This window comes from Athene cunicularia (assembly GCF_003259725.1).
Source record: "Athene cunicularia isolate RWA chromosome 7 unlocalized genomic scaffold, athCun1 chr7_part2, whole genome shotgun sequence".
NCBI classification, from domain to species: Eukaryota; Metazoa; Chordata; class Aves; order Strigiformes; family Strigidae; genus Athene; species Athene cunicularia.
This window is the reverse complement of record NW_020799108.1, coordinates 308,225-320,607: the sequence shown is the minus strand read 5'-3', so window position 1 is coordinate 320,607 and position 12,383 is coordinate 308,225. Positions and strand designations below refer to the sequence as shown.

Sequence of the window (12,383 nt, the reverse complement as noted above, 5' to 3'; positions counted from 1 at the left end):
GGCCCCCCGGGGGTCCCTCCCGGGCGTCCCTCGCAGCGGCGTTTGCTCGCCGGGCAGGTGAGAGGCGCCGCCGCCGAGGTCAGGGGCTTCAGCTGCGCGACAGACGCGCGGAACAATTTCTCTCCCCGCGGAAGGGCGCGGGGCTCTCGTGGGCGCAGGGCTGGACGGAGCGCCGCTTCCCTTCCCTTCCCTTTCCCTGCCGAGCGACTTTTTAACCCAACAGTTTGCTTGAGCGCAGCTCGGCTTTCGTGTTTTGTAAATCACGACCACTTCGGGAAAGGTAAATTTCTTCAGCAGAGGAGGAATTAACCTCCGTGAAGGAGCCCTCCTTGGTGATAAGTGTAAGCGCTTGGCTTCGCAGGCTCCGTCATCACAAGCCCGTGGATGGCGGTGGCACGCTTCAAATGTTAAACTTTAAGTCCTGGTGACACTGTTTCGAAGCATGTATAGGAGAGGTAGGTGCGAGGCTGAGTTTTCTGTGGGTACAGACAAGAAATTTCCTCGTTTCTGAGAAATTGTCAGAATATTTGTGCATTTCCGAATGCTCGTGTTTGCTTTCTGTTGATTTTTGACTCCTAAACAACCTAGGGACCTCTCTTCATGGCTTTTACATCTTCTGGGCACTGGATCTTTATTGTTAATCTTGAATGGAAGAGTCTGTAAATGGAAAAGTTAGAAAAATGTGGCACTGTGAGTACACAAAAGTTTAAATAAATCTTCAAAGCGAACATTTAACTGCAGCTAGCTACTACTTATAGGAGGAGGGAGACGATAGTTTTATTTCCCATCCTCTGTTGCTATTTCAGTGATGCCTTTCACAAACTATAAAAACTAGGTGCAAAACAAGTCCTCTGTTACTGGCAAGAACCTGTGAGTTTTCTTATCTAAGTGGAATGTCATACGGAATGGTAGTGTAAAAACCTTAAACTGATGGGGGTGCGTCTCTGTGATTGCAACAGATGTAGATGAAACATTGCTACTGCAGGTCCCGAATGAGGGGTAACGGTGAGACACCCAGGCTGGTGAATGCAGGGAGGACGTGCTGTTTGAAGCTTCTGCCTCTCACAGCAGTGTTGTGCTCACCAGTGGATGCAGCTGCCCCCTGCCCTGGTACTTCAGTTCTGCAAAGGAGAAAAAGATGTCTCTCTCTACAGTATAAGCTGATGCTACATGACTTTGAATGGGTTATGCTTCTCCTGTTCCAAATAAGTAATCTTGCTAGTCCTTCCAACTCGCCGGGTCAGTAGATTGCTCAGAGGGAGGGACAAGGTTTTTCTTCTTCCTTTCTTATTTTTGGTTGCTAAAATGTTCCTCCATGGCCATAAACTTTTTTCTGGTGTTCGGTCTCGCCACATGGGTTTTCTGTACCTCACACTTTTATCAGTGAGCAGGGGTTGCTGTGATTGTGTGAGCCCTGAAGGCAGAAGAGAAACTGGGAGTTATGACTAACTTCTTTTTCTGTTGTTTGATTAAATAATCCATAAGGTAATAAGAAATTAGAAAGGAAACAATCCTCTTGCATGGTATCTTCACTAAGTTACCAAGTTCCTGTGTTTGCTTCCCAATGAATAATATAACGGGCATTTGGTTACACTTAAAAAGTATTAACAAAACCTAGCTGGTGTCAAGAGATTGTGCCGTTTTGCTTCTTTCCGCACTAGTGGGAGCTGGCTGTTGCCCCTGCGCTCCCTCTGCACCGTGCATCTCTCATCAGGGATGAATGTACTCACACCAGCACCACTGTCTCTCAACCAGCTGTTCTCGCCTGTCTGCATCTTTTTTCCCCATCTTTTGGGTTTTCTTCAGCTAAGTTTTAACTGAGAGGATATCTTCCTCCTTGAATACAGTCGCTCAGGGATAAGGCGGTATAAAAGCAGGAAGAGCCTTGTGGAAGATAATCTTTTGGGGAGCGTAGGCTTGTTAATTAGCTCTGCAAGTCCCAGGATTTCAAATGGCAATGAGGGTTGCTGCATAAAACATAACAGATGCTTAACTGTCATTTCAGTCATTGCTCTTCAGGTTATCACAAGGGACTGTGGTTTGAGAATATTTGCTCTAAGAGTTTGAGAATTTATGAAACAAGGCATTGGTGTTATTTTAAAAATGGACATATGGTACAGCTGTGGTAGTCTCGAATCCTGAAACATCCATCAGGCTGTGTTGGGATGTAACAGAGTACGGAACTGGAGTGCAAGATTCCCTAGTGTACCAAAATATGCTGCAAAGCCTAGGTCATCTGTAGTTAATTGGAAGAAAAGATGACTTTGCAGTCTGAATAGCTTGCTTTCTGAAATTCTGATGTCACTTTGTTATATGCTTTAAAACCATTGAAATTCCTTTAATGTCAGCTTGTATCAGATAAATATTTTAGTCCTGTAACTTTTGCATTTCATTCAGAAAATTGTAGTACTTAATATATGTCACCCGCCAAGATGCAAATGTGAATATTTTATGTGATGTGATCCTGGATTACCTCTGATGCTATGAAGGTAGAGACAGATGTTAAATGCGATATCTCAATTAAAAAAGGGGAAATTTACCCAAATCTGTAGACTGCACTTGCATCTTTTATTCTCAGGCTGATGAATGGACAGAGAACTGAAGGAATTACAGGAACTTCACTCTCCTGTGTGACTGTAATATCACTCTAGCTGCATAGGTTGGTAGATTTTCACCTACCAACCAGATGCTCTGCTTACTGAACTTTACAGATGCAATTCAAATGCTGACTGAAGGGCAATTCTCTATTGTTATTTTGCCCACAGGTGAGAAATGTACAGGTCCTTTCCAAAGGTAAAATTTCTCCTTTTACTGCAACTTTACAGAGTGTGCATAGTCTTACTATAGGAAGTTTATGGTTTTCATTATTTGACAAATGACGATGTTTTTAACAGAAAACATTTAAAGCATTTTGAAAATTTGTGTCCTAAGGATTTTTAAGAATGTTTTTCCTAAAATTAATCTGTGTTTTGATTTTACATAATGCACAGGGCATACTGGGGAATTACAGTGAAAATTGTACCTGTACAGTGCTGACATTTAACATCATTGTACCTTACTGGAGAAAGTGTTGTAAAACAGTAGCTAATATTCTAATACAGTTACATGTAGTGGAAGCATATATTCTTAAGTAAGCATCACTTAATTTATGGCATCAACAGTATGTTGATAAAAATAACAAAGTACTTGGTAATTTGTTTTGGTATAATGTGCCTTTTAATGACAGGAGACCAGGGTCTCTATTTGTTAATGTCCTGGTTTTGGCTGGGATAGAGTTAATTTTCTTCCTAGTAGCTGGTACAGTGCCCTGCTTTGGATTTAGTGTGAGAGTAATGTTGATAACACATTGATGTTTCAGTTGTTGCTAAGTAGAGTTTATCCTAAGTTAAGCATTTTTCAGTTTCCCGTGCTCTGCCAGCGAGGAGGTGCACAAGAAGCTGGGAGGGACTGTGGCCAGGATGGCCGACCCAAAGTAGCCAAAGGGATGTTCCACACCATGGAACGCCTCGCACAGTGTATAAACTGGGGGGAGTTGGCCGGGAGGGGCCGATCACTGCTTGGGCATGGGTCAGCGGGTGGTGAGCAACTGCACTGTGCATCGCTTGTCGTCTCCTGGGTTTCATTTATCTCTCTTTTTGTTATATATTATTATTATATTTTATTATTATTGTTATTATTTTGTTTTAGTTATTACACCATTCTTTCAACCCATGAGTTTTCCTTTTTTTCCGATTCTTCACCCCATTGCACTGAGGGGGGGAAGAGTGAGTGAGTGGCCGTGTGGTGCTTAGCTGCTGGCTGTGGTTAAACCACAACAGCCAAGAAGAAAGCTTTCTTTTTTCTTTTTTTTTTTTTATGCCCTGAAATACATCACATTTCATGAAGTTGAGCTAATATTTCCAAGAGTGATGAATCATACCCATTAACTTTGCAATTTTATCATGTTTCCTTTTTAGATGAGTGTTCTCATCAGATCATCTGCAATAATTCTTTCGAATTTCTCAAATGTGAAGTGTAGAATCTTAACGCGTGTTGTACGTTGTGCATGCAACTGTGATTTTTCTTATGCATTAGCTAAAGCTGACATTGCTTTCTATAAACATATTAATTGACATGTTAAAAATTCATTAGAGAACCTGAGCTGTCAAGGCTTGTAAAAATAGAAGCCTTGTAAACCAATCTAACTGTATCAGTGCAGTTCCAGTCCTCCGCTTATCAATATTGGTACCTTACCAATTCGCTGCTGTTAAACTGCCAGATGGATCTTGTAATGACAGGTGGTGCTAATACATATCTAGGCACATTAAAACTGTGCTGTTTATATTATTGATCAACATTTGGATATGAGCAGGTTAGGCTGTTATGAAAACATTGCTAATACTTCATTCCTCAGTGAAATCATACAATAACACTTTGTTTATTGACAACTTTTTTGGTGTTAAACATCTATGATAAGGAGTTTGGTGGTGGGGGGGTAACTAAACATAAGTACATGTAGAAGCTTTAGACATCTACAGTCCTTCTCACCTCACTTTATACAGTGAAATTCTTTTCAATTACGTAGCCTTCTCTGTTTAAGTGTTGCATAGGTTTTAAAATGTGAGTTGCCTAGAATGCAGAGACTGCATAAAACAGATCTCAGTTTGCAAATAGGTGAAACGCACTTTCTTGTGTCGCAGAATCTGCATAATTATGCATCCTCATTCACAGTTGTTTGGACCTTTTCCTGATGATTTTGCTATGTGACAGGATGATGGGTTGTGGTATTGGTAAAATGCTATCATTCTGGAATGTACTGGACAGTATTTCATTACTCTTGGCTTTCTGTTGCAAACTGTTTGGTGCAGACATGCCAGTGCTGAAGGTACAAAGGATTTGGGGCACACCTGCAACCAAACCATTCATCTTGCATGTGAAGTAGGGTAATGTTGTCTCCTGCAGCTCACTGATTCATACCGAGAGATGTCTCACCAAGTCTTCTCTTGCAAACAAACATCAAAGCTAGTCCACTCTGTGATAATATGATGATGTTCCCACTATTACTTGTGACAGGGAAGGCGATCCTTAAAAGCCTGAAGTCTTGTGTAATAAAGGAAGACTGTGTAACTGCTTACTACAGGCACCAAAGAACAATTCTGTACCTCACTGAAACAGTAGAGTTAAGGAGAGCAAAGTAAACTGAGGTGAAGACTGAATTAAATTGTGATGTTAAAGCTTTTTTTTTTTTTTTTTTGTTATGTTTTATGAGGCTTTTGGTGCATCATAGCAGCCCTAATGCTGCCATTCTACAACCAGTGTCTTCTCATGCAGAGTGGTTCATAATCGAGTTACTTAATGGTGGCTGGTGTAGTGCTGATTCCCAGCAGAGGATGTCACCTACTGAATCTTTAACACTACTCAGCATTACTAAACTTTTAAGATCTAATGAGTTTATATCGTAAGTGGTTATGGCTGTAGGCCATGTTGTTCTCTCTGTATATACTTGTGCAGGTACCAGCAAGTTAAACATATGGTAGGAGATTTTGTTTAACAGCTCATACTGTTGAGTTTTAATTTGACACTTCTCAGTATATCCCATTTAAATACAGTAGACTATCAGGTCTCCTTAGCCCTATTACAATTTGATGCAATTTCAAAGATTAATTAGTTGAAGGATCAGTGATGTGACAGGCAACGTTAGTAGAGTATGCTTCAAAATGGGAAGTGATTTTTATGTAACTTGGTTTATACTTACGGTGTTTATTTTTATCTGTCATAATTTTAAGCTTTAAAAACGAGCTTGTTTTCCTAAGCTAGGGAAAAATTTTTTTGAGCAGAGAGACTCATTATCAAGATGTATCCCAGGGAAGAGGAGTGAGGATAAGATATTAAGTAAATACTCTCAAAGTTCTTACTCTGCTCTGTGTAGCAAGACTTCCAAAGAAGGTATAGATAGGAACCTCCTAATGGGATTTTATAATGGAAATGCTAATACAAGCTAGCAGAGGAGTATCTAGTCTCTATCTTTGCATGACTGCATATGACAAAAAAAAAAAAAAAAAAGTCCTTTGGCCACCTGCTAATAATTGTATGGTGAATCTTTGACTTGGAATTGCAAATGTGCCTAGATGCACTTCATCTTTCTCTTAAAATGACATTATTTAATACATGTTACTAATTAAGAAAACCCCTTATAAATCAGTGTCAAAGCTTTACAGAAAAAGATTCTGCCTTTGTCCGTTTCTGCAGTCTGTTATCTGCAGTGCAGGTGCAGTCTATGCCAGACAGCTGCATGTTTGGTAGTTTGTGGGGCCTGTGCCTAGTCAATACCATGTTTGATGCTTAACTGGGTCCCTTGTTAATCAGAGGAACAAGAATACCCATACTATAGACATTGAACAGAATTGAGACAACTTGAAAATTGCCAAGTTAACTACTTGAAAATTGAAATACCAGAAAGTGTTGTCTATACAACCTTAACTGAGCCTGTTGGTGTGTATAAACAGGAGTAATTTCTGGGTTTTTTCGGTGAGACTTTCGCCAGCCTTTGTACACAGGGTAGATAACGCTTACTGACAAACGATTTTTCCTGACTCTCTTGGTGTGTGCCTTGTCACTCAAACATAATTCTGAGAATGTGGGCATTTCACTGGTGCTCAGCTTATAGTAGCTGTGTGCTTCACAATCAGGGGAAAAAAAATAAAAAAAATCTGTGCAACGCTTCCATGACATAAATGTATGGCTTTCTTCCGACACGGTGGGGGAGCTTTGGCACAGAGAGAGGTCTTCAGTAATGTTAGATGCTCAGTTTGAGTCGTGGGGACTGGTGTGTCAACACTTGGAATGATGTAGTGTGTGTGTTCACAGCATGAGCATCCAGCAGCTCGCAGTTATCAAGTTAGGCTCCCAGAAAAGGCATGCCCAGTTAGTGATTGTGGAAGGATCGAATTAAGCAACTTGCCTAGCATTACTAGCAACTCTGTGGTAGAGCCCAGGATACGGACAGATTCTGCACTGCAGCATTCAAGTGCCATAACCTTGACAGAATCTTTTTCTCTTGCAGTCTCCTGCTTTTCTTTCAACTTCTACAGCAAATGAGGTGGGTTTTTTTTCAGGAGGTAGCCGTTCTTATGACTTACGTTGACTGTATTTATTCATCTCCAGTCTGAGAGGAGAGGGAAAAACATGATCTTGTAATTTAAAGAGCCTATTAGCTTTTTTTTTTTTTTTTTAAAGCAAGCTATACAATCTCCTAAATTCTGTCCTGAGGAATTATGGTAAATCTTGAATTGTTTATAAGTGCGTTTCAAATGTTTAGATCCAGAGCCTGGCTTCTGGAGCTTCTGGAATGATTAAAGAAATGAACTTCGTACTATGTGGAGCAACATTAGAGGCTTGACGGGCTTTGTGTTTCACTGATTTGCTCAGATATCATCAGATCTCAGTCTGGAGAACTTCAGCATGTTATTTTAGACAGGTGACATCAGAAGCAGCAGAACCTTGTTATAGACAGTTTTGGGCAGCCAAAATGGAGTTATAATACTGCTAGTCTCATAGGTAATATGAAAAATATTGAAAAATATAAAGTACTCTAACATATGGGTAGGGATGTTTGGTGCTATTGTCTTATTCTGTGTAGTACTAAACTGCTTAAAATTAATATTTGTTGTCTGCAAAACTATAAAATAAATCTTGGAGATACAAATCACTCTTCTTTTAGAAGTATCTGAGACTGCTGTAGCTTTATGGATCTAGGTTTGAGTAAGACTATATCCACTGTACTTGGGACTCGTCCTTTACTTCAGGTAGGTGACAGATACTCTAGAGCAAGTGATATTCCTGAAAGGCTAGACAAGAGCCACCTACACTGGCTTTCTTAAACTTTTCTTTCAAACAGGTTTGAGAAAACACTTCAAGTCAAATTCTGCTGTCTTTCCTCAGCATGTGGGTTAGTCTCACCAACTCAGGAATGCTACAAAAATAGCATAAGAAACCAGACAGCGGAGCTTTACAAACTTCAGCAAGCATCAAATAGAGTTACACTGATGATCAGTAATAACAAATGTTGACAGAACTAATGTAAAAATTTGATTATGTGGTGAACTTCATAATTTGGTTATATTGTCAACTATGTTGCAATGCCCTATGCTAACTGTAACTTTGATGTGTCTCAGTTGTCCCCTTCATAATTGTAATTTATCATGTAACTCAAAGAGGATGGGGAGGAGAGAGGTAGACAAAATGGGAATGCTGTAATGCTTGTTTTTAACTCTTTCAGTGAATTTGTGTTAGTGTTTCTGCATGTAACTTGGTGGGAGCTTGTTGCAGTTTAAAAGAGCTGGAGAAACCTCTGCTATTGAAGAAACCCCATGGACCTACCTCTCTTACGTGTTACTTGTAGCTTTCAGAAGCCTTTCACTTGGGTTTCTGTTTTGCCAATTTTTAGGCCTAGCATAAAGGACACAGCCAGCTTAAAGATGAACCAATAACCAGATTGTATTTGGTACAAAAGGGTCAGTACATGGGTGAGCGCTGGGGGCACAAACAAGTCAGTCAGATTATACATAATCGACATCAATCCCACTGACCCCAACAACGACACCACACGACCAACAACGGGTGGAATCAATGGTGAAATGCAGTCTGCCATAGAAGGGACGGGAGAGTCAACAAGCCAAACACATAAGACCAAGGAAGCCACACACTGAATCTCTACACAGCCCGTGTTTACAGCAGCCAGAACTGAGTGGAGCCCAGCCCCAGGGAGGCAGGAGGTCCTTCCCCAACAGGGAACTCTGCACAGGGCACCCACCTCACAGACAGACACTGCCCCTGTGCCAGGGGTCCCAGCTGTTATCCCTCCATGGGACGCCCGACCTTTGTTCACTGAACGCGGGACCCCTGGGGCTCCTTTACCCCATGGCTCTCCCTGCCAGGCCGGCACCACCCTGGGGGGAAGCCTGAAGGCAAACTCACCCCCCTTGGTGAAGGGCTGTGGGAATCACCCATATGTCAGCCTTCATTTGGGGCTGGGGGTTGAAACCCCAGCATTTCATTTTTGTAACTGTAAATTAGAATATTGATCAAATTTCAGTATTGTAGCTTTGTAAGAAAAGATTTGAATTTTCCATCTCTAAAGTGGATGTCTAGATCTTGAGCAAGGATAGGACAACTTTCTTCTTGTTCAGAGGAAAAGATTTATACTAATCTGATTTGGGTTTTTTTTTTGTGTTGTGGTTTTTTTTTTTTTGTTTTGTTTTTAAAGCGCATGCTGGCATTAGACCCCAGATGACATGACACAGAAGGGCTGTGGTTGACAAGAGTGTGTGGGGTTCGTAATCTCTATGTGCAGAACCACAGCCTCTTCCTGCCTTGTACACAGTTGCTCAGAGGTTTCTTTTACCATGTGGTTGTGATAACTATGTGAACTGTCATGGGGATTTAGGAGTCAACAGCATGTTTCATGCTGAGCATGGGGGTCTTGGCAGATTTGCTTTTGTACACTACTGCTGTATAAATGTGTTTAATATTAACATGATGTTTTGTATGGAATGGCTTTTGTATTTACAGAGCTGGAAATCATATTTTGTATGATGCTGCATCGAAGTTTTGAGTGGTTTTGATTATGAATTTTTGACTATATATTGTGGAATCCATTCCTGTCATTTATTGTTATGTTGCTACTGCTGCTGCTTCTTCCATCTTACAGGAACCCTCAAATTCCTTTCATGTCAATGACTTGTTGCAAAAAACAGATATATTTTAAAATTACTTATCAGGTTGGAGTAGCTGGCTTTGGGCTACAAAAGGATTTTTTGTTTAAAAGGATCATTTCAGCTTGCATTTCTGAATGGGCTAGTTTTCAAAAATGGGCATTAGTGTTTTTTTAAGCATTGTCGGAATCTCTCTAGAATGGTTGTTACTAGGATTTGTATTTTATATTTTTCCAAAAAGCCAGAGGCAGAACTTAATTCACTTATCGGAGTACTGCCAAATGCTTCTTAAAGTCTGTGGGATAGTGTGAAGATGAAAAACTTCCTCGAGATTGCTTGGGATGCTTCAGGTTTGAAGGTCACAGGAGAGTGAACTGTGGCTTCGTGGGCTGAATGCAGGCAGCCCTGCCTGGCCCTTGCAGTCCTGATCATCCTCTACACCGCATCTTTGTCGTCCCCTCGGGCAGCTTAATGCTTTGGTCCTTGACCTTTCCCCGTAGTAGTTGTATTTCTTGGCTTTTCTAATTTCTTGACCCCAGCTTGGCTTGGTGAGCTTAGTATTTGACCTAGCTGTGTATCTGATCAACGTTCCCCTTCCTGATTGCAGCCTAGCTCTACAAATTGCAGGAGTGGCCGGCGACTCACAGGGATACTGGGATACCCAAGTAAAATTTGAATCTTCATATGGATACTGCCCCATTTTTAATAAAAATATTTTGGAGCCCTTTTTCCAGTCAGTCAAGCTTGAAATAAAGTATTTTTGAAAAATTTCACATACCTTTTTTTTTTTTTTTCCCCCTTCAGCAGAATAAAAGAATGATGCTCTTTATTTTTAAAGCTTAGTTGTCAAACCTGTGTATACATTCAGAGCAGAAAAAATTTGTTCTTCTGTGTTTTAAGGTATTTGGTGGGAAACCAAAGTTATGAAAATGAAGTATAAGACTGCTGCATGAGCACTAGACTATTCCTTGTAGTTACACATTATTGAGACTGATGAATACACGTATTTAAAAACATATATAGTTAATAATTACTCTGAGATGAATTCTCTTGTGTTTGATGATACACTTTAGTAGCTACAATTATTAGGTCACTAAAAAGAAGGTGAAGAAGAAATAAAAATAAAACATATATCCATATCTCTAGAGAAAAACCTCTTGGAGCTAAGAGGATCATCCTCAGGCTGTATTTTTATATGGCCTTGGTATCACGGGTTTCTCGCCTGCTACCAGATGCTCTAGGTGTCACAGTAATATTATGCATACTTAAAAGCCCTCCTGGGTTGTGAGAGAGAGATATATATTTCAGTTAACATGTCTACATCAGATTTACCTCTAACCCTTCAGAGAAGATCTTTTACTACATAATTGCATCGACTGAGAAATCTGGTATCAGGAAATAGATTGTTTTTTCTCAAGTGAGCCATACCTTATTGGCAAAGGAATCCTCTAAGTAGCCTGAAGTGCTCACACTTAACTTTAACTGCAGGATTAGGTGCATTTGATTAATGCTTTGCCTTAGTGCATGTAGAGATTTCTTAGGTTGTGAATTGCTGTCTTCAGAAGAGTTTGCTCTAGCTAGAAAAAAACCTAAGTTCAAAGACAGTATACAAGACTGCACTGCAACACGTGTGCAGGGCAGAGTTAAGTCTGTTATTAAAAAAACTAATAAGGACTGACTCAGGGTTTCGTGGGGCTTCCGTGCTAGGAAACTAAATATAGATGCCTTTCAGATAGAAATACCCACCTCTTAGAAGAAAATAGCGATCTGCTTGAAATGTCTTTTAATATTTGAAATGTTTTATATAAAATATGGCCAATTTTAGAGCGCTCTGATATGCAAGGATGCAAAATCATATGCTTATCTGACCCTTTAATTAGCTCTCGTTCTGCCTCGCATGATTTATAGCCCAATGACTCCTACGTAAAAATGATGTATGACTTAACGAAGTGGAAAGCTAGAATGGGATCACACCTCTCGTTGCTTAATGGTTTCCCCTAGCTAGGTGACTGGTGTGCTGGAGAAGAAAGCAGCTGTAAGCATCTTCTCATTTATTATGGCAAGGACATAAAAGTCCATGTTGCTGTGACTTATAGTTGTTTGCTTCCTTGTCACATAACAATTCATTGGAGCGAGGAGGGAATGTGGCTCTTCCATAAAGCATAAAAACAGCAGGCAAGAGTAGAAATGCAGATGTAATCTTTCTTGCTCAAACTTTAATGCAGGTGTTTCGCATATTTAGAATCTAGCTCTAACTATTTTCTTGATACGGGAAAAATAGTGTTCCAGCATGATTTGATTCCAGTAATGGGGTTGGTAAACCCTTAGCAGGCCAATTGTATTTGCTAGCCAAGGGATTTTGGGAAGGGTCTTTTCAAATTGCTGCTTTGACTACTTAAGTAACTTTTTTGAAAAAAGCAGTTGTTTGCTGTATTACTCATACACCTGAAGCTTCTCTAGTTATGTTTCTGTATACTCAGGTATTTCTGGCTTCTTAGTGGTTCGTGGTCTAAGTGTGTCTTCTGGAGTGGGGAGGGGGGGGAAAAAACAGGGATACTACTTAAGCCTTGTTTCCATCTCCAGAAACCAGCTGGTTTCTAGTTGGGGCAGCTGCTTTCAGTAATTGCTGGGAGGAGCCATCTGAAGTACAGGAGTGGAATGAGAGGTCCTTTTTATTTTGCTGTGCAGCTG

At 40.4% G+C, this 12,383-nt stretch overlaps 1 protein-coding gene and 1 long non-coding RNA gene across 3 annotated transcripts in view; both read left to right on the top strand.

Annotated features, from left to right (window-relative positions):
• The first annotated feature begins 361 nt into the window (after positions 1–361).
• Positions 362–12,383, top strand: part of ZNF385B (zinc finger protein 385B) — a 176,968-nt gene continuing 164,946 nt past the window's right edge. Inside the window, exon 1 of one of the 2 annotated variants that reach the window (XM_026853316.1) lies at positions 362–455. In XM_026853316.1, coding sequence (XP_026709117.1) covers positions 443–455 — 13 coding nt within the window. In that variant the 5' untranslated portion in view covers positions 362–442. Of the gene's footprint in view, positions 456–1,148; positions 1,240–12,383 lie in introns of those variants that run through there. The other variant, XM_026853315.1, reaches the window with a different exon arrangement.
• On the top strand, positions 6,822–7,979 carry LOC113482572. Its single transcript, XR_003398862.1, has 3 exons — positions 6,822–7,078; positions 7,700–7,784; positions 7,877–7,979. It is a non-coding gene; the product is annotated as an uncharacterized LOC113482572 (long non-coding RNA).